This window comes from Ahaetulla prasina, chromosome 1 (assembly GCF_028640845.1).
Source record: "Ahaetulla prasina isolate Xishuangbanna chromosome 1, ASM2864084v1, whole genome shotgun sequence".
Lineage (NCBI taxonomy): Eukaryota > Metazoa > Chordata > Lepidosauria > Squamata > Colubridae > Ahaetulla > Ahaetulla prasina.
The window spans coordinates 346,875,340-346,897,022 of NC_080539.1; the positions used below are offsets into that span (position 1 = coordinate 346,875,340).

Genomic DNA, 21,683 nt, shown 5'->3' on the forward strand with positions numbered 1-21,683 from the left:
GAAAAAAATCTTGCTGAACTATTTCCATATTATAGCCTGTTTCCATCTATTTTCTTAAATGCAGCCAAGAGTAGGCCACTCTTAGGACTGTTTATCTTGACTAAGTAACTATGACCAAATTGCAGGACACTGAAGACTGGGCTGAATTTAGTATGCATTTGTTTGATTAGATTGCCACCTGGTGGTTATTCACGTTCATGCTGTACTTTCTTCTTAGGGAAGAAGAGAAGTTTATCTTTTCAAAGCTTTTGAGAAATATGCAGTGTTGTCTTCATATTCTTTTAATAATAAATCTTTAATCACAAGGGGTAGAATGGGCAAAGTGAGGGACACTAATCTACTTTGGAAAGAACAGAAAAATCCTAAAAATTATTGTATAATGTTGATTCCACTGCCAAGATCTCTAACTTAAAAATAAGAACGTCTAAGTTTTTATATACCTGCATGTATAACTCAGTCTTTTTATTGCTTATTATTAATTTTCAACACCAAAACGTCTTGAAGAAGCTGAAGAGATGGAACTTCAGCTGGAGCCACTAACTCACATTTGGCTTTGTCTGGTTCCACAGTCCCATTGGTGGATGTATGAGGGCTGTTTTGAGACGATCTGCGAGGCTTGTATACACTATCGATCCCAGGATAGCTGGCTGGGGTTACTGGATCTGTAGGAAGGGCTCCAACACTATGCCCAAGAAAGACTTTGGCAATTATAAGTTTCCCTGAGAAATGAATAAAAGCTCTTATTTATAAACTCAATCTATTGGAATTCTACTGGAAAGTTCCAAACAAGTGAACTGGAACACATCAAACCATGTAATAAAAAAGTGTTTAAAAAGCTTCCTGCTTCCTGCTTCAGTCAAAATGTTAACATATACTGTATTTTAGCATTATTAATATGTGAAATGGTAAGCTATTCAACACAGTATCTAGTGTTTCCAGAACAATCACTGCAACTGACATTTCTAACTTAGACACAAATCAATATAGATTTTCAAAAAAACAGAGTCAGTTGGAAGACATGAGGCCATAAATCAGTACTCACCTAGCTAAATCCTGTTTCCCTGTGTTAAAATTTGAGGTGATTCACTGAACTAAACGCAGGGAGGTTCAGGATTCACAGAGAAATACTAGTTTTACATAGTTAAGCTGTGGGGTTCACTCCAGCAGTCATGTTAATGGCAACCAATCTAGATGGTACTAGAAGCTGATGGAACTGTTCAGGGAGGATCAATGGTTGCTATATAGGAAATCCTTGGTTAATAACTACTCATTCAGAAACCATTTGAACTAGCAATGGCACTGAACAAATGGTAACCATGACTAATCCTCAAAGTTCCAGTCATTGCAGGCTCCCTGCAGTCAGGTGACCCAGATGCTCAATAACTGGTCCAGTTTTCTAACCATCACAGCATGAAGGTGTGACTTTCCCTCCCAGCTTCCCATAAACAAAGTCAGTGGGGAAGCCAGCAGTAAATTGGAAGTTCTGATCATGTGTGGTCCTCGCTTAATGATCTTGGTGATAAGCTTAATAACAGGAACAGGGAATGCTTGTGATGATATCACTAAGTGTGACACATTACTTAGCAACAGAAATTTCCACAATTAAGCTAAGACTACCTGTTCTGATGGTGGTTTACTATCTCCTGAAGCACAAAATGCCATGCTCTCAGTAGTCATTACTGAGAAACCACACTGGAAAAAGGGTATTTCCCCATTAGTTCTGTAACTTCTAAAATGCATCTAGATTGGCACTGTGTGATACAGACATCTGTGGCATGATCAATCGGACTTTTCTTATACAATTCATTTATTATTAGATTCATACCCCATCTTTATTATGTACAACTTCAGGCAGTGTAAACAATGCACCACTGGGTACTCCACCAGTATTAAAATCTGCATACCACTTGTACTAATTTTAACTGAATCTATACTGAGCCTTGGGTGCTTTTATTTATTTGTTTAATTTGAATACATCATTATTAAAACTATATTTAAATCCATACGGCAACATCTTAAACATTACCATATCTGATTGACTCCTCAAAATCTCCTTTACTCTGGGATTGTTTTTGCAGGTTTTCAATTCTTGGATGTTCACAGATACTTAGACTGTTTGAAAGTAAAAGGACTCCATTTTCCTAAAGTAACAAAATAAAACAAAAAAATCCCAACAGCTCACTAATCTGAATGTTACTGCCTAACACAGAACTTTCCAAATATTTAATTAATAGTTTTAAAATCAACAAGTGTTATGAGCATGTGGAACAGATAAGCAAGCACAACAGAAGGGTAGATGAGAAAACTGACAAATGTTAGATTACAGATTGTGATCTTTCTGTTTGTAACACTACTACATTAAAACTGAAAAAGATTTACTATTGACTAACCAATTCCCTTCCTTTATTGCTCTCTCTCTTTTTTAGGGAGCAGATTTCTAGCTTTTATGGCACTAAGATGCAGAAAAATAAGAATTGAAAGGGATCTTGAAGATTTTCTAGTCCAACCCCCTGCTCAAGCAGTCCAGTCCAGATTGATTCTTCCAGTCCAGTCCAGCCAGATTTACCAACTGTATGACTTTTTGCAGCATGTGTTAAGCAAACATTGTAGTTATTAAGAGATCTCAGCGACCGTTAAGTAAACAAATGCACTCCTATGACTTGTTTTTTTCCTGGAGACTGGCTAAAAAGATAGGGAATGAGCAAAAAAATTATAAAACACTGCAAAAGGCTGTAAAGGTGAGCGAATTATCAAGAAAACCAAAATGTGGTCATGTGATTCTGGGGTGTGTGCACATGTACATGTAGCTATCAAAACTCCAGAATTAGGTCATAAGTAGCTTTTTTTTAAAAAAATTTTTTAATTAATTTAATTTAATTTTTAAATTAAAAGACGCTTGCTCCTGGGGAGGAAAACTATGGCAAAGTTAGACAGCATACTAAAAAGCAGAGACATCACCCTGCCAACAAAAGTGTGACACTTATAGTCAAGGCTATGGTTTTCCCAGTTGCAATGTGTGGCTGTGAAAGTTGGACCATAATAAAGGCTGAACACCAAATAATTGAGGCCTTTGAACTATGGTGCTGGAGAAGACTCCTGAGAGTCCCCTGGACTGCAAGGCGATCAAAGCGGTCAGTCCTAGAGGAGATCAACCCTGACTGCTCTTTAGAAGGCCAGATCCTGAAGATGAAACAACTCAAATACTTTGGTCACCTAATGAGAAAGAAGGACTCACTGGAGAAAAGACTAATGCTGGAAAAGACTGAGGGTAAAAGAAGAATGGGACGACAGAGAATAAGGTGGCTGGATGAAGTCACTCAAGCAGTCGGTGTGAGCTTAAAAGGTCTCCGGGGGATGGTAGAGGACAGAAAGGCCTGGAAGAAAGTTGTTGATAGGGTCACGATGGGTCAGACATGACTTCGCAACTAACAACAACAAGCTTTTTTGGGGGGGTGGGCAATGTTGAACAGTTATTAAGTGTCCTGTTGTAAGTCAAGGAGTATCTGTAGTTGCATATGGAGGGAGACAGGATAGTTTACTTGCCTGATTAGTTTTATGCATTTCTTTAACTATCATACAGAAATATATAAAAACAGGAATTGCATAATTTATTCAAACTACAAAAATCTGCTTTTTTAAATGCACACAACTGGAATTTCCTAGAGGCATAATTGTTTTAAATATAAATAATATAAAAATCCTCAAGAATGTGTGGAATGGCAGAAACCTCCTTGAGACCATACCATTTCATAAATAATGTGAATGTTACCCAATATAAAACAACACTTTGCCTAGAGAAAGCTATGAAAGCATTTTGGAACAATGTTATTATTCAATAATGTTTCTATTCTTTCCCTGTTGGAAGGCATTTTGTTTCTTTTTAATAAAGAAAGTACCAATTCATCCTTAATCAATCCTTATCTGCACTGTTTCCATGATGCGTTTGATTATTCAGATTTTTTTTTAAAATAAAATGCTCCCTACTAGGAAGACGTAGGAAGGAAAAAAAGGAAAGTTATATCCTACTGTTTTGGAACTTCTGCTTACTGTTTTTGCTTCCTGAAAACCTTCTTCTAGAATTTGAATTAATTGCTTTTTCTTCAAGGATGTTTCAGGGGGAGATACATAGAAAAGATACTCTAACATCTTCTTGAAGTTTCTGAAGGGAAAAGGGGAGACGGGAAGAGAAAGAACAAACACATTTTAAAAACTAATTTTGAACAGTAAGGAGCAGAATAATTGAATCCTAGACTAACAGTTATTCTGCTAGAAAAGATCAAGGTTCACCTAATTTATTATCCTGTCTTATACCAAGGCTTCCTACAAATGATAACATTCCTTCCTTGTTTGCTCCAAGTTTCTGATCCACAAGAAGGCATTACAGTATTACCATGGCTAATAAGTATTGATAAAGCCACCATCATCATATTTCTCCTGGGTGGAGCCAATATTTGTCTTGAACTCAACAAAAATCTATGAGGAAATTCCACTGGAAGACCCTTCAAAACAGGGCTTCCCCTTTGCCGCCCCACTCAGTCTCTCCCAACACCTGAACCAACCGTTCAGGCACATGGGATGTGGGCGAGAGGAACCAATGACTGGAAGAAGAAGAAAGTAGATGGTCCCCAGACAGAGGGAAGAAGAAACTGGGAAGAAACCTAAGGCAGCTGAAGATCAAGAAGAAATCTACAAAGGGGCAAAACAGAAGTACAGGATTGCTAAAATGGTGGCAAAACAAAAAACAGGTGGTTTTAGTGCTAAAAAACTGGAAAATAATGGGTTAAGAAGGATTAACAATAGTAAATTTGGCAAGGCAGGAAAAGGTCTCAGCATTCCTAAATTGTGCTGTAAATAAAGGTAGGAGGAAAAAGAAAGGATCAGCTAGCTTTTTAAATCTTAAAGGAAAATTAAGAGCAGAAGTTTGAAATGTTTACTTCTGTTAGTATGTTTTTAGGAGAATTCTGTTACTGTACTTACTTATACAGATGCCTAGCTGCTAGGTACACATCTACTGGTCACTAGAATTATTATAAATATATTTTGCTTTAAGCTTGTACAGTAATAAATATCACTGTCATTCACTTCTGTGTGGGTATATACGGTTTCCTTCATATCTGTACCAATCTTCTAACAATATCAAAATGAAACAAACATATAATGAACCTTCCTTTGAATGAGAAGCAACTTGAAGGATGCTTAGCCAGCTTAAACATAATACATCATGAGAACTGAAGCATTTTTTCCCCCTTTTAGGTCATTTCTAGCAGTTCTCCAGAACAGAACTGGAGAAACCAGTTAAATTTAAATAGAAACCACCTAAATTTCAAGCTCCATCAGACCCCTAAAATAACCACACAATCCATAAAATCACAATATATTCCTACTCTCACGTGTAATAATATTGATTGGGTTGAACGCATCCTAGTGACCACTGCAATCTGAACTCATTTTTCAGATAGATAGATTTATTATGCAGACAATGCACACAATAAAAGCACAAAGAACCAAAGTCCAATTAATTATCTTTTTTAAAAAATAATTTTCTTTGAATCAACTCACATGGATTCATTTAACTCTTCTTTATCTAAAAAGTTTTGGAATTTCTCCTCAAAATTCAGCCTCAAAATCCGGTTGTGCACCCTAATGACACGATTTACTTTCAGTGCAGTGATGCCGTATACTTTGAAGTCCCAGGCACAAAATCGGGATAAAATCAATTCATAGCATGAATTAAACCTGTGGTTAAGAAAGAGGACTTGAATCACTATAATTACTCAATAGGAAGATACCCTGCCCAAATAGACAAAATTTCAAAAACCCTCCCTCCATTAATTACATTACAATAAAATCTAAGACAATCACTCAATTTTGAAGACAATTACCATTATTTTCAGATTAAAACCAGCAGGAAGAGAAAGCAGCTGAATTTAAATTCAATTTGCTTTCAAACTATTATCACTTTACACTAAATTTATATCCCTTTATTTTGAATGTAATAGATTTGAGCACAAAACTTAACAATTTAAGCTGCCTTCCAGCAAATCAGACCATTAGTTTATCTAATAGTGATTACAATGACCAACATCATTAACCTTCAGAGTTGAAAAGTGATCTTAGTATGCTCGTCTGAAGATGGTGGAGACTGAACCAGAGATATTCTACTATATATACTTTTTCTGTCCCAGTTTTCTGAGAAAAAATGGTTTTCCTTTGAATGAAGTAACCTGGTAATTATTACCATACATATTATTTGAAGTAAATTACTTATTGGACATTTCTTTTTGTATATCTTATCTAACAAAAAGGGCTGAGTGGCCACATCCATCATTATTATATACATTATTATATATTATTATATCCTCGACTTACAACTATTCATTTAACAATTGTTTGGAATCATGATAGTATTGAAAAACTGAGTTATGACCCATCCTTCAAAAGTTACGACTACTTGCACCACCCCCCATGGTCATATGATCACAATTCATGTTTGCATTTATGAGGAACATACTGCAGTCGCATGATTGCGATACGCAACCTTCCCCACCAGCTTCTGATAAGCAAAATCAACTGGGGAAGCTGAATTTGCTTAATTATGTGAATCACTTAACAATCATGGTAAAAATGCTTATAAAATAGGGTCTGTTCACATGATAAGTCCTTGTGCTCTCTGGGTTTGGTTGTTTTCATGCAGACATTTCATTACCCCAACTAGATAACATCATGATAAGTCGCTTACACTCACTTATGATGAAAATTATGCTTATAAGTCAAACACTATCTGTACAGTATGTGTTCCAAGCACAGACTGTAATAGCGATAACCTAGAAATGTGATGTCTATGTGAGGCACTCTAAAGGAGTGAATGAAACCTGTAGAGAAGTCCAGAACTGTTATTTGATACATTAACATTTACTGAGGGAAACACAGCAGAATAGAAGAATGTTGGTTGGGTATAGTAGCTATGCAATTCCTTGCTTTATTACATTTTAGAGGGGTTTGCTGTACAATAAATATTGTACAAGGCTGCATATTATTTTCTGCTTCCTCATGAATGGGGCTTTCCCTTCTCTTGTAGAAATCAGTCTTCTCCTACATATTATAAATAAGTATGGTAACAAGATCTGAATCTCTCTATAGTGCTATCTAGGTAGCAAAACAAGGATGAACTGCAAGCTAGATTGAGTGGCATACAGAGTTCAAGGAAGGGGAGATTTATATCCTGCTTTTTGCTCCGAAGTGATATTTAGGGTAGTAGTCAGTGCTTCTGCCAGTGAAAATGGAGCTTGGGAGGGCCATGTGCGTTTTCACTGGCAAAGGGTTGCAGGAGGCCGTGGCAGCTGAAAATGGAGCTTGGGAGCCCATTTTCACTGGCAGAGTGCTTGGGGCCACCACAGGTGCCCCCGACACGAGTGACGTTGAGCTGCCCATGCCCATCCTGGTCACACCCACCCTGGCTCCCCGAGGTCAAACACAACCCTGATGCGGCCCTCAATGAAATTGAGCTTGACACTCCTGCATTAGAACACTGCAAGATTGAAGATTAAAATTTTAGAACACTGCAAAACAACTGTACCAAACATCATTTGGTGAGCCCTCTTCAAATCGTGTGTTTCCCACAGATTCCAGTTCAGTAAGCAAAAACTGTACTGCCAAATTGCTGGTTTTCTTCTTCTTCTTGACTTCCACTTGATAAATAGTTTCAATTCTGCAATATAACACACAGGATACACCATAGCTGAAAGTTGACAGTGAATGGCAAAGTACAGAAAAGAGCAATGATCTGAAGAACTACACAGCAAGCTTTATGAATATTCAAGATCTCGGAGCCAAGGAAGCTCCTAATGAAGTTTTTTTTCCTGATTTTCCAACTTTGCCCCACTAAAACACACGCATCTGTCTTATTTAACTTAAACAGATACAATGAAAATGCAACCAGTATTCAAATTCTATCAAGTGCTCTGCAAAAAACAAAAGTGTAGCTGCACTCCATTTCATGTATAAAGTTGTTATAGTAAAAGAATAAGCACAAGGTCTATTTTTTAATGTAGATTAAGGATGGTGTTAGTTAAAGGAATCCAGGACTTGTCAAAGTTCAATGTTACTCCCAGCTAGAATTAAAGTATCCTGGTACCTGAAAGAAATGTGATCCTGAATTTTAGGCTGTTTATGCATCCCTGAAATTATCCAACCTCACTCATCACATTCCATTTTTCAGCTCATGGAAGATAGTTCTCCCATTATAAAGGAGAATTATTTGGGGGAAATAACCACTTTCCTTTCAGGTAATATACAATACAATATTTTTGCTTTCATCATGCACTTTAATGGCCCAACGGAAACTATTTCAGAAAAGGCAAAAGAAGTGGGTTTTTTTTTCTCAAGAGGGCCTCTGATATCTATGAATGTAAAAATATAAACATGAAAATCATTCATGTAAAAAACAACAATCCTGCTATCCTTCCAGTTAGGAGGACTTTTTAATGGAAGAAAGAATTTTGTTCAGTTAAAACAAATCTAAATATTGAGTACTTTTTAAAAAAGTACTGCAATTAAACAATTAAACTTTCTCAATTAGGCTCTAGTTATTCAGTATTTAATTTATACAGACATAACTTTTCAAGTCCTAAAATCCTACATTATACTTTATTTACACAGAGATAGCTTTTCGAGTCCTCAAGTCTATGGATTCTCTGAATATTTCTCTCCTTCCTACAAATTCCTTCACAATGACATAAACACAGCAGAGCATCCAACCTGCCTCTTCCAGAGGACAGGCACATGTGAAGGAACTGAGGACCAGCATGCAACCCCAAAGCCCAATGTGGATCTTATCTCAAGCAATGAATTCAGTGTCTTCAAGTCCCAAACCTGTTCAAACAGCAGCCCTTGCACCTTTCACAAGATGTACATACTCCTGCAGTTTGTTGTTCCAGAAATTTATTCTTCTTTTGAGGGCATCTAATTTATGAAGAAATAGTTGCTCCAGGCTGGATTCTTCTGGGGTCTCATCTGGACTCTCCACATCCCCATCTGGTTTTTCATATTCAAAGTTCCAGCTTGAAGAAACTTTACTAGCTTGTATTCTGCCACTTGCTTGAAGTTCCATCAGTTCACGTTCCAGCTGTTTTATGACAGAAAGCAATGCATTAGTTTGACTGAAATTTATGAAAGATAGGAACATTTAATGAAAAGCTAAAGCCCAAAATTGTATAAATAAAATAATGTGCAAAAATAGGACAAGAACCAGTACGTGTGTTTTACGGCACATCACTGCATAAATAAGAAAATATTTCAGTTGTTATTCCACAATGAAGAAGAAAATATTATTCCACAATGAAGAAAAATATTACAATATTTAGAGCAAAATTATGCAATACGCACATATTCTAAAACTATATTTAATATCCATCATTAATTTTTTAAAAATAATAATCATGTAAGGTCATGTAGATTGTGATCCAGAGGAGGGAGGGAGGGAGGGAGGGAGGGAGAGAGAGAGAGAGAGAGAGAGAAAACGAGAACTTTTTCCTTCAGATACACTTTCCATGCATAAATGCCTCTTCCCAAGTATTTGCTTCCATAAAAACAAATTGGACTTCTAAAAGCAATAGGCAATGAGAGTAGTGAGACTAGTCAGCAAATAGCAAGCACAAGAAGGAAAGACTTAATCTCCCTTCCCCTTTTATACTGTGGTATTGTTCTGTGTTGGGGCTCCATGTGGATATTTTTTCCGGAATAGTTTGTTAAGACAATTTGAATTTTGTTTTAAAGACTTGGTAAACATATACTAAGATGTACTGATTTATTGACCAATTGCAAAGCAGAAGTATGTTTCAGAAACACTCCAAATTCTATTCCATTGGGTTATATTAAACTCCAAATTTAATATTATGTATGCTTTTATTTATTATGTATTTATTAAATTTTTATGCTGCCTACTTCCTTTATGAGGCAACTCTGGGCAGCTTATTATTAATAATAATACTTATTATTAAGTATTATTAGTGTTGTTTGTCACTCAGTCAGCCAGATGTTTGGATTGGAATTGGCATTTTTGTTACCTATCGAGCCCTTCCCAAGGGCCTGTGATTATTAGTAGTACTGTTTTGATTAAATATCTCATGTCATGAGACTGGATTAGTCTATAAATCCATAATAATTTCTTTTGTATTTATTAATTTCTTTTGTATTTATTTATTTGATTTCTATAGCCACCCATCTTCTGACAGGCTAGATCTAGATCTAGATAGCCAAGAAATGGGGCCCTTACAACACTTGGACCTGGCACGTAACAAGGACTTCACAACCGTACAAAAGGCCAGAATGGTCCTAATCTCACCCTAAACTCTGACATTTTCAGCCTGGGATTGAACCTGGAACATTCTGGGTTGCAAAGCCTGTATTCTACTAAGCTTTTTAATGAAGAAAGGCTCACTCCTGAATTGTTGCCATCTTACTTCTGGGGGAAATAAGTAATTCCTACTTGGAATTACTGAAGATATAACAATAGATTGTGGGGAGGCACTTGAAATGTAAATGGTAGAATTCAAATGGTAGGATTCAGCCAGAATTTACTTTGGTAATGGTGAGATTTGCCTTTCTTACATGTTTCACATAGCAGCTGAAATGTTTAAGACGATCTTCTGGCAATTTCTGTAGTTTGTTCTTTCTTTCTCTTAGCTTTTCAAGCTCCTCATTCAGTTGTCTATGAACACTCTTGATTCGCATATTGTAGTACATCACTTTTTTCATCACAGTTGTCTTCAAAAGATAAAAGGGAAACTCAGAAAGGAGCTGAATGTTGGCATTTAATGATACAATAATGAATAAAAAATTCTAAACTATCATCATGCCATTCTTGGATTATGTCCCCTTGAACAAGGTGGACACGATATGGAACAGCCTCTTATAGGAAAGCATTTCAACATCCATCCTATACTTTCTCTACCTTCAGCAAGTCCATTCCCACACAGCGATAATGCGTTCACCATTTCTTAGTGTAAATAATCTGCTCTTCTCTGGGTAGAGACTCTCCAATGCTTCTACAGCAAGCAGTTCCATATAACGATGACATCAAGAATAGTTAGTGGATTAATTTATTTATCAAATTTATTTGCTGCCCATCTTGCGGTTCAGGCAACTCTGAGCCGTAACTCTGAGTAGCTATTATAAATGTATCAATTTATGGAAGAGAGAAAGGAGCGTGGATATTCTAAGGTAAAGGATGGACAGTGTTAAGGGAAATAGTCCTTTTGAAAGGCAATATGAGCCATCTGGGGTTCCATGGCACAGAGGCTAATTTCTTTCTGATCTAATTTAAAAAACCCTTGCATTTCAGCAAGATGTGCAGTAGGGTCATTTAAAGAAAAAGAAACAAGTAAATTAAAATGCACTAAGGTTATTTGCTAAAGCACATACCCACAAAATTGCTAACACAATAATTTCAAAAATTTTGGAAAACCAGAGAACTAACATTTAGTTTTAAATAATCTCAAGTGAGGGTCACTTTCCTGCCATACATGACTGAATCTGGGCGACATTCAAAATGCAGCCTAGGAGACCATTATTCCTGTAAGCTTTCTACATTTAGCAATAGGGATGGCCCCATTAGCTCCTCTCCCCGGAAAACTATTCAAACAACTGCTGAAATTAGGATTAAACGACAAATTGAATAATCAAGTAAAGCTATAATTAACTGAAGAAATGTTTTATTAATTAAAAAAATAATGAAACATTAACCTCTATAATTGTATTATTTTCATATTTATATTTCTCAGCTAGTAAGTGTTATGATGTGGATAATCATCAAATGACTACTTCAGCTTCAACTGCAATAATACAAGTGCACACAATAGATACAAACCTAAGTTAAACTGCTCCAAACTCAATGCAGAAAATACAACTTCAGCAACAGAGTGGTCAATACCTGGAATGCACTACCTGACTCTGGTTTCTTCCCCAAACCCCCAAAACTTTAACCTTAGACTGTCTACTGTTGACCTTACTCCACTCCTAAGAGTTCTGTAAGGGGCGTGCATTAAGCACACCAACTGCCTACTGTCCCTGTCCTACTGTTCCCATTTATTCGTATCCATTTCCTGTATTCATAATCATGTTTATGCTTATATCTGTTATCTTATAAATGTTTGACACACACACACACACACACACACACACACACAAAGAAGAGGAAACTTTTTTTTACTCCTACAATAGAATACTAATGTAATTAGCTAACAGTAACCTTTTTCTGTTCTGCTTTTTAAAACCTGTACTCACCTCTGCCAGCTCTTTGATTTGTTTAGAAGATACATCATAAGTGTCAAGCCTTTGAAGCAAAGGAATGTGATATAGCACATGTGTTGCATAATTGCAAAGGTGACAAACAGGGTTAGCTTCATACTGGGGGTCATTCAAACACAGGTCTGTTAAGTGAGGTAATCTTGCCAAATTGGTAATTTCCTTTGCAAAAGAAAAAAAAAATGAAAAAGTACCACTTTCAAATATATCTAATATTAAGAACTATTCTAGACTTCACCATTCAGAGAAAACCTGCAGAAACCTAGGAATAAAATAAACTGAAATATTTCAATGTTATATTTTCTTAACAACTTTCTCCATATTACCCTGCTCCTCCATGAATTGCATTGTTTGCCAACTTTGCTTCCAAGTCCAAATCAAGAAGCTGGTGATGACTTATAAATCCCTGCCTTGTATGGGACTGTGATATTTGAGGGACCGCCTCTCCCCAATCATATCTACATGTCCCATCAGGTCCAGCATGAAGGGTATATTCTATGTCCCATCAGCCAGGGATTGTCATCTGGAGGGCCCAGGAAGACAGCTTTTTCTGCTGTCCTTCCCCTTCTTTGGAACATTATCTCCCAGAAGTCAGATTGGCCCAACTTTCCATATTTTTTGCAAGACTCTGAAGACATGGTTTTGTCAACGATCATAGGCATCCAAGTGTGTGGCACAGCTGTAGAGTGGATGTATTGATTGGTACTGATGGATATTATCTATCTCAGCTATGATTTTTTGTAGGGTTATATGGCTTTTCTATGGTTTTATTTTGTTTTTGTTTTTAAACTATTGTGTTTGTGTTCTATTTGTATTTCTGTTTTTATACTCTTTTTGCTATGAGTTGCCCAGACATTCAGATAGGTAGCTTTATAAATCTGAATAATAAAATAGATTAATAAATAACATCAATCAAGCCAAAGAGAAGACAACACTTACTTTAAATGAGCGTATTCTGTTGCCAGACAAATTTAATTTTTCAATGCTTTCACTTGGATCCAAGAGGTTTCCTAAGAGAGAAAAGGAGGGAATTATTCTTGAACTTTTCTCTCTGTTCTGGTGTTGGTTGCTATTAAAAATCTAAGCAAGGTCAGATCTTGTTAGTGCTTAGTCAGAAAGCTACCTGGAAATGCAAGGCTTTAGGAAAGATTGAAAAAAGAAGAAAGTACCGTGTTTCCACGAAAACAAGACCCTGTCTTATATTTTATACTTTTTTGAACTCTTAAATAGCACTTGGCCTTATTGCCGTGCGCTCAAAAGCCCGACTGGGCTTATTATCAGGAGATGTCTTATTTTGGGGGAAACAGGGTAGTCTCATATTAACGTCTATATTGTTGCCAAGAAAACAGCATGGGTATGCCCATGGAAGAAATAGGGAAGAAGTTTGAATCAGAGTCTTTTTTCTTTCTTTCAAGGATTTCTTGTGAATTGTAATAGTATACAAGTAAATGCAATAGAACAATTTCTATAGAACAATAAATTTCTCTATACATGGGCAAATCTTTTTTAAAATATTGGATCTGCTTGCCAATCTAATATTTTACTGGTATTTTCTACAATAATCAACAACTGCCTCGGGAAGTTCATGGGATGACCTGAAAACTCTCCCACTGTAGACTAAGGAAGATGACCTTGATAGACACATACAAGATCTGTTGCATCATCTTCCTTGCTCTCTACACTCATTAATGTTCCTGTGCCAACAATATTAAAAATATGCACTTCTGATCCAGAATGGTTATAATTCCTCTTTTGCACAATTGATGTCAGTGATCCAGCAACATCAGAGCCAAAGTCCATGACTTGGCCAAAACAGTTGACTGATGCATCAAACCCAGGATCAATTTCTGGGCTGAAATAGCATGAAATAGGATTGATGTTGTTTTTCACAATAGTTTTTTCTTATTATTAGTGTCAAAGCATGATGTGATTACAAATGCTATTATTATTTTTGCTACACATTGAAAAAATTGGGTAACAAAATGAAACTTATACCCCAGTAATAGGACAATCATTTGAAGTTTGTCCTATTGTCACTAAAATCTCACCTAGATAAAACCGTTAAGCTTAGCATCTAAAATCTTAGCTCTGCTACTGTACTGCATAGCATGGAATATAAAAGTTCCATTCTACTCTCATTCTCTACTGAGCAAGAGAAGGGTTCCAAAGTAGAAAATCTATTCACTTGTTTGCCCCATTAATAATATGCAAAATAACAGATATGCAAAATACGATGCATCTTGTACCAATTTTACTGATATTGTTATCTGCAAGATTGAGTTCTTTCAGTCTCTGCAATGAAGTCAGCCCCTGTAAAAAATACAGATTATTATGTTTAGAATCATATAATGTTGCAAACTCTTTAGAAATGTAGCTATTCTTTAAAGCACACATACATTAGACTATGTTGCATAAAGCAAATGGTTTTGGAAAACAATTTTAAACCAAGTTGTATTTTGTCTCATTTTCTGCATGTTTCCTGAGAAGTAGGACAAACTACAACCATTAAAAGCAGGCCTTTTACAACTATTTTATTTAGCAGATTCCTAATAATTTTATTCTTTTAATATGGCTAATAGCATTGCAATTCTGGCACTCTATCTGAAGATTAAGTTCTGCTAGCTCTTATGCTACTTTGTTTTAAATTACAGTGGCGGACATCCTTTGTTCATCTCTAGACAGTTGCAGAGTTATTACTACTATAGAAACAAGATCGTCTTAGAGTATTATTTTCAAGTGAATATTATTTTAATTTCTGGTTGGGTGGTTATTTAATTAACTTGTTTTAGAACAGGTAATTTTAATGTTGATTGTTTAAATCTTAATTATATCTTCTAGTTCACTATTCATCATTCTTTCAGAAAGAGGGGGGCAGGAAACAAAGAAGAAGGAAAAAAAGGGAAAGGGAAAGGGAAAAAGAAGAAGTCTTTATACTTATTGGTGGATTGTGAAATATAATTAATCACTTGTACAACTGGGATGCCTAAGAGCTTAGTATTGCTGACATCATATTTGCATTGTTGCCAAATATATAGAATAGAACAGAATAGAATTTTTTATTGGCCAAGTGTGATTGGACACACAAGGAATTTGTCTTGGTGCATATGCTCTCAGTGTACATAAAAGAAAAGATACGTTCATCAAGGTACAACATTTACAACACAAATGATGGTCAATATATCAATATAAATCATAAGGATTGCCAGCAACAAAGTTACAGTCATACAGTCATAAGTGGAAAGAAGTTAGTGATGGGAACTATGAGAAGATTAATAGTAGTGCAGATATTGATCAGAAAGTGTTTTTGGTGATAAAAGTGTGTCTGTAATAAAATGGATCAGCTGTTCTACTCCTGCACAATTTATAGCTATTTAAATATTATCTTCTTGTCTCCCATTTGCTTAACCTTACAAAGAAGAGATAGATGAGAATCAACAGCTCTTCAAAACCCAATCTTACCTGTATTTCTTTAATCTGGTTCCCATTAAGCCAAAGTATCTCCAGCTTTTGTAGCATTTCCAGATTTTCAATAATGGAAATCATATTGCAGTACAGGTAAAGTTTTTTCAAAAGAACACATTTTTCCAAACCAGCAATTTTCTGCAAAGAAGTTAAAGTCACCAATGAGGAAAATGCAGAATTTCCAGAAAGGTGAACAGGAGTTTAGGGGAAATGCCTTAACCACACTGACAAATAGTCATCTACATCTGGCACATGAAGCTGTAATTGCACTGTCAGCCATCTCATTAGATGGACATAAACCACTATATTTTCAGAGTTCCCTTTCTATACATAGACCTGGGCTCCTCCAAGTACTTCTGGGTAAGTAATAATCTTTAACTACTTAAAATGAACTATTACTACATTTAAAATGTCTTAATGTTGCAGTAGATCCACAATTCATGATTACCAATTTTCTTCTAATGTATAAATATAAATTTGAAACTAAGGAGAAGTTAGTCTTTCCTGAATCAGGACTGATTATTGGAAATTTCACAAACATGGGCAGATAATTTTTGTGGCAACAATACAGTAATAGTTCAATGCTGCTTTTTTCAAGCAACTAAGATTTACTAGTGGTTTTCCATGCAAATTCTAATCAAATCTGGTCCTGCTTTTCAAGATTAGCAAAAATTGAGCAGGTATTAGTGGGACAACATCAGATAATACACTGAAGGTGCTATGAGTTAGATGCGAAATGGATTGAGACATTTTGAGACTCTTTGTTAAGACTGCAATCAGACTTAAAATCTAAGTATACAAGCTGAAGCTTCAGAGCTATATTCTCTCCAAAAATATGTGAGGCCTATAAATTCATTAAAAAGTTGTGCAAAATATTACGTCTTAGAACATTCTGATCTTGGAAAGGCCCATGCTAAGGTTGGAATGCCCTGCTTTTCAATCAGAACATTCTATCATAGTGATGGCTAACCTTTTCTGGATCGAGTACCCAAAACATGCGCCCGAACCCCCCAAATGCAATTTGCATGCGGTCCCCCGCATGCCCTGCCCCTGTGCATGCTCGCACGCCCCCCGCATGCCCCACAACAGCTGGGGCAACAGCTCATGTGCCCAAAGGGAGGGCGCTGCATGCCACCTGTGGCATGCGTGCCATAGGTTCCCCATCACAGCTCTATGACAAAATATTTTGCTCACCCTTTATTGCAACCAAATCTTGTTAATGTAACAGAAAGGAGAAATTATTAAATACACACCTATAATGTTTTTGACTATATCTTGTGTAACGTAAAATTAAGAGAGTTGGTGTTTTCACTGAAGCTACTTTTTGGAGATGTTTGGAGTATCTTAGAAAACGTCTTTCACAATGTGTAATGTTACTTGTGAGAACTTGGGAAACATAATTCAAGCATGTTTTGCTGAAAGAATTAGGTGTCGGGTTTGCCACTAAGAAAATATAATTGTTGCCAAGCCCAATGTAATTATTATCTGCCATGGAGGTGTTATAATCACCAAGACAGAGAGCAGTTTGAAAAGGCTTTTTTTTTCAAATTGGGAGAAAACAATGATGGGAACACTGATGGGAAATGTAAATAATAAAGGGTATCATAACACTAGATAGCTCAGTCAGGTGCAGCATTGAGGTGGCAAAAGGACAATAAAAAAGTGGATACAAAAATTGTTATGGATTGTGCTATGAATAACATTATCTCTACTAGAATCTGTAAGAAAACAGGAAAAATGTTGTACAAACTGGCAGGAACCGAAAGCAGATGATGAATTTTGGTTCAGGGAATACAGCCTCTTAGGCAATTGTATTCTTCCAAAGCCAGACCTGCTCAATATTTTTGTGCTTAATCAAAAACATTTTAGTTGTTTAACAAAGTGTTAATTCTCATAATGGAAGAAAATAATGAATAAAAATAAATGAAAAATAAATTAAATCTCTTTTTGTTCCTATGTGACTTTTTCTAGCATAGTCCTGGGTGTACCACTCATAAAGAGTCAGATTCTTCAACCCAGAAAAGGTTGCGAAAGAGTACAAGATAAATGAAGATTTCCTCATCCACTGGAAATAAAAACACTAGACTTCAGTTCCTACTTACTTTCAAACAGCATTCAGCTATCCATAATTCTTTAAGAAATGGACAGTACTCTAAATCAGAAATCCACTGGATGTGCTGCCTAACCAGGGTTAGTTTTGTTAAATTGGGAAAATGAGACAGGCCTACTATTCTGGGGTAGCCTGAGAAAAACATCTCCAAGCTTTGTGTTGAAGATCCTTCTTGCTCAAGTCTTTCATAAGCCAATCCATTACTTGTACACTGAAAGAAAGAGTTAAAGATTAATATTTTTTCCTTTACGACTGAAAGATAAAACTATAAGTAAACTCCAAATACCTTTGTATTATGACAAGTATTCAGAAGAACTCCATATGTATTTTGGTCTAATACTAATTCCAGGGAGCCCTTATGTTATCTATTGCACTGGCTGACTTTTTTTAAAAAATGAATTTTACATTGCAATTTACCAGCTGGAGATCTGGTTTACGTCCCTTTTGGCTGTGAAGACCTCAAGGCTCACATGCATCTCAATGATTTTCATCTTAGTGAGAAAATTCCATTTATAACATGCATCTATTCTGAGTGGCGAACAAGAGTAGAAATACCATAGCATTATCAAAAATAATTAATGCAAAAAAGACAATATTGAGAAAAAAACATGCCACCCCATTAGCATTTTAAGAAGAAAATCTGAAAAAATTTCATTTATTAATGGTAACCTAATTGTTAATATGATACAGTGGCTCAGTGGCTAAGATGCTGAGCTTGTCGAGTGAAAGCTCAGCAGTTCAGTGGTTCAAATACCTAGTGCCGTGTAATGGGGTGAGTTCCCGTTACTTGTCCCAACTTCTGCCAACCTAGCAGTTTGAAAGCACATAAAAAATGCAAGTAGAAAAATAGGGACCACCTTTGGTGGGAAGGTAACAGCGTTCCGTGCGCCTTTGGCATTTAGTGATGCTGGCCACATAACCACAGAGACATCTTTGGACAGTGCTGGCTCTTCGGGTTTGAAATGGAGATGACCACCGCCCCCTAGAGTCACGAACAACTAGCACATATGTGCGAGTGGAACCTTTACCTTTAATTGTTAATAATAAATAATCACAATTTTCAAAAGATGTGTTCACATCACATGCTGATCATTTATTATCTTAAAAGTTTATAGAATTAACCACACTTAGCATGTCATGCAAATACAGTTAAGAGGATGCTTGTTCATCAAAAAGAGTGTAATGCCATCAGTGAAATGAATATTATGATTATGGCTGCTCAAGATCAGTGGAGTACTCAGTTGTATTCCCTGCTTCTTACAATGACAAACAAATGCTATTGGGATCCTTACAAGGAAGAATAAAAGCACATAGACTACCACAGTTTCCCAATAATTTCTATTAAAAGAATTCAACTGGTGAATTTGCATCATTTATATAGTTCTTATAAAAATATCAACTGATAAGGCTATAATATTTGCATATAACATTGAAAAGTATTAAGATTCCTTGATTCTATATTCCTAAACATTCTCCTTTACAGATTATGCAATAGCCAGGAACATTCCTTGCAAATACATGGTTGCACACTACAACACTGATAATCAAAATATTGACAGAATCAATTTAATATTGTAAAAGGTGCCAGATTAACCTATTAAATAATAAAGAACTATAAAGAGATAGAGCTGTGTATATAGCAATAATGACAAGCTAACTTGCTTCTTGTGTACTGCCAATACACAAAAGTTTGTTCATGTACAACACTGAGAAATAAATATTTAATAACCTTACACAACTTCTAAACAGTGAATTGAGGGGTTATAAGAGGGTGACAAATATGATAATATTTTTATAGGCCCAGTTGTAAGATCAGAGGAGTAGTTATTGTTTATCATTCTGTTTGATAGCTCTTATAGCATTAGCAAATATTTAGAATATCAAAGAGGTTTTTAAAAACAAACCAAAACTTACCAACTCTTTAATTATTTCGTCAGAAGCAATCTGGTTTTGAGAATCACTCTGTATCATTTTCTGAGCATTTCAGCTTAAAAGACATAGTTCATACCTAGAGATAAGAATAAAAATGCAATATCTTGCTAAAAAATTAATTATGAACCCAGGACTTAGCTGTTAATGGAGGATAAGAGAGGACATATGTTAAAGTTTAAGATATCCAAGCTCCAAAGCATTCCAGAAATTTAGAGCCATGTTTCCCAATGTTGGCAACTTTCAGATATACCTCAACTCCCAGAATTTTCAGCAACTGCCATCGTTGTTGAAGAATTCCATCTATTGAAGCCCAGGAAGTTGCTATGGTTGGAAAATACTGCTCTAGAGACAATTTTAAATCAGCAATAAATGTTTACCAAGCCAAAACAAACAAGAGTAGTATACTCTGATCAGCCAACTCCCATTAAGTTACCTTCTTAAGTTTCCTTATATGGAAGCTCTGAAATACATAGTCTATTCCAGGGAGTTTCAAGCCTTTTGGATGACCAGGCAGTTCAGAATCATAAAAATATTATCACAGTACTCTCAGCAAGTGGTTACCATAATAAGTATACCTACTCACAAAATATTTGCCAAATTCAGTGATGGTTATCACAAAATACCCATTTACAAAAAAAAACAAAAACCAACAACAACAACATTGTTCACATAATGGACTATATATTGTTTTTTCATTTATATGCACAAATTTTATTTTAAAAAATGATTGTAATAGTAAATATACGTTTCCTAGTATACTTGCAAAACATCATAGAAACTAAACTTAAAGAAAAAATACCTAAAGAACCAATTTCACACCAGCACTTCATTCTGTCCCACTCATTCAGGCAGGGAAGGTATGCTGCAGACTGTCAGTCAAATAATTTCAACTGGTGGGGTTGTGGGAAGGTTTTCTCTGCCACTGCCACTGCCACTGCATTGTGGAACATCTTGCTCTCAGAAGTGAGGAAAGCTTGCAATCTCTTGGCTTTCCACAAAGGCATCAAAACTACTCCAGAAGTCACTACAAGTATAACTGCATACAGATTTATTCAAAAGTGTGCGTGTGTGTGTTGCAAATAAACCAAAATATTGATTGCTCCACAAGATTTTAGCACCCAAGTTCTAGATTCTTTTTAATAACTGCCTCTAAGAGAGTCGTCTTTTAATGATCTGTAAAGATAATCTTTTCACTTTTTCCCCTGATAATTAGGATGTTATGTACTAATTTGAGAAAAGAAGTAGACTCTGATTAATTATTGTATTTTTACTACTTCTGAATGGATTGCTCAAAACTGGATAGGTTTGGAAGAAATTTACAGAACACATCTACACTGTGCTGGTTGTGAAGTATGAAATTCCTTATTAATATGCATTTGCAAAACAAAACACCAATTTTAGATGCATGACTGAGTTATCTTCTATAAAATAGACAACAGCCTCCATTGTTTGCTGTTGTAAAACTTAAAAAGTTAGTTGGGGTGAAAGAAGTTGTACCCATAAAAATGCTAAGTGTTATTGTGACTAGCAACAATATTTGTAGGATATAAGAGAACATGTTAAAATTATAATTTTCCAAAAGACCCTTAATCAGAACAGAATTCTATATTGAAAGAACATGATTCCAGACACATTCCCCACAAAAAGGGGATACAATGAAAGTGTTCTATTTTCATTGACAGGTGAATGTAACACAATAAATCCCAAATCTATTTTAACAAAACACAAATGCTGCGTTCAAATAGCACATTAAGCACAAATACATATTAGTTCAATGTAATAGTGTGTTTCATGTAATATAATTTTATTTATTTATTTGTTGTGTACGTATTAGATAATATATATAAGTATAAACATGAATTGAATATATAAAACG

General features: G+C 35.6%; 1 protein-coding gene across 1 annotated transcript in view; it reads right to left on the bottom strand.

The window, feature by feature from the left end:
• LRRC9 (leucine rich repeat containing 9) overlaps positions 1-20,817 on the bottom strand; it is a 72,392-nt gene extending 51,575 nt beyond the window's left edge. The window contains exons 1-14 of the mRNA XM_058162940.1: positions 20,607-20,817; positions 19,790-19,883; positions 17,868-18,086; positions 15,763-15,903; positions 14,550-14,613; positions 13,243-13,313; positions 12,283-12,465; positions 10,579-10,764; positions 8,916-9,124; positions 7,577-7,708; positions 5,560-5,736; positions 4,048-4,159; positions 2,027-2,141; positions 546-719 (exon numbers count right to left, since the gene is read on the bottom strand). Of these exons, the coding sequence (XP_058018923.1) occupies positions 546-719; positions 2,027-2,141; positions 4,048-4,159; positions 5,560-5,736; positions 7,577-7,708; positions 8,916-9,124; positions 10,579-10,764; positions 12,283-12,465; positions 13,243-13,313; positions 14,550-14,613; positions 15,763-15,903; positions 17,868-18,086; positions 19,790-19,846 (1,840 nt within the window). The 5' untranslated portion in view covers positions 19,847-19,883; positions 20,607-20,817. The remainder of the gene's footprint in view (positions 1-545; positions 720-2,026; positions 2,142-4,047; positions 4,160-5,559; positions 5,737-7,576; positions 7,709-8,915; positions 9,125-10,578; positions 10,765-12,282; positions 12,466-13,242; positions 13,314-14,549; positions 14,614-15,762; positions 15,904-17,867; positions 18,087-19,789; positions 19,884-20,606) is intronic.
• Between the last annotated feature and the right edge of the window lie 866 nt (positions 20,818-21,683).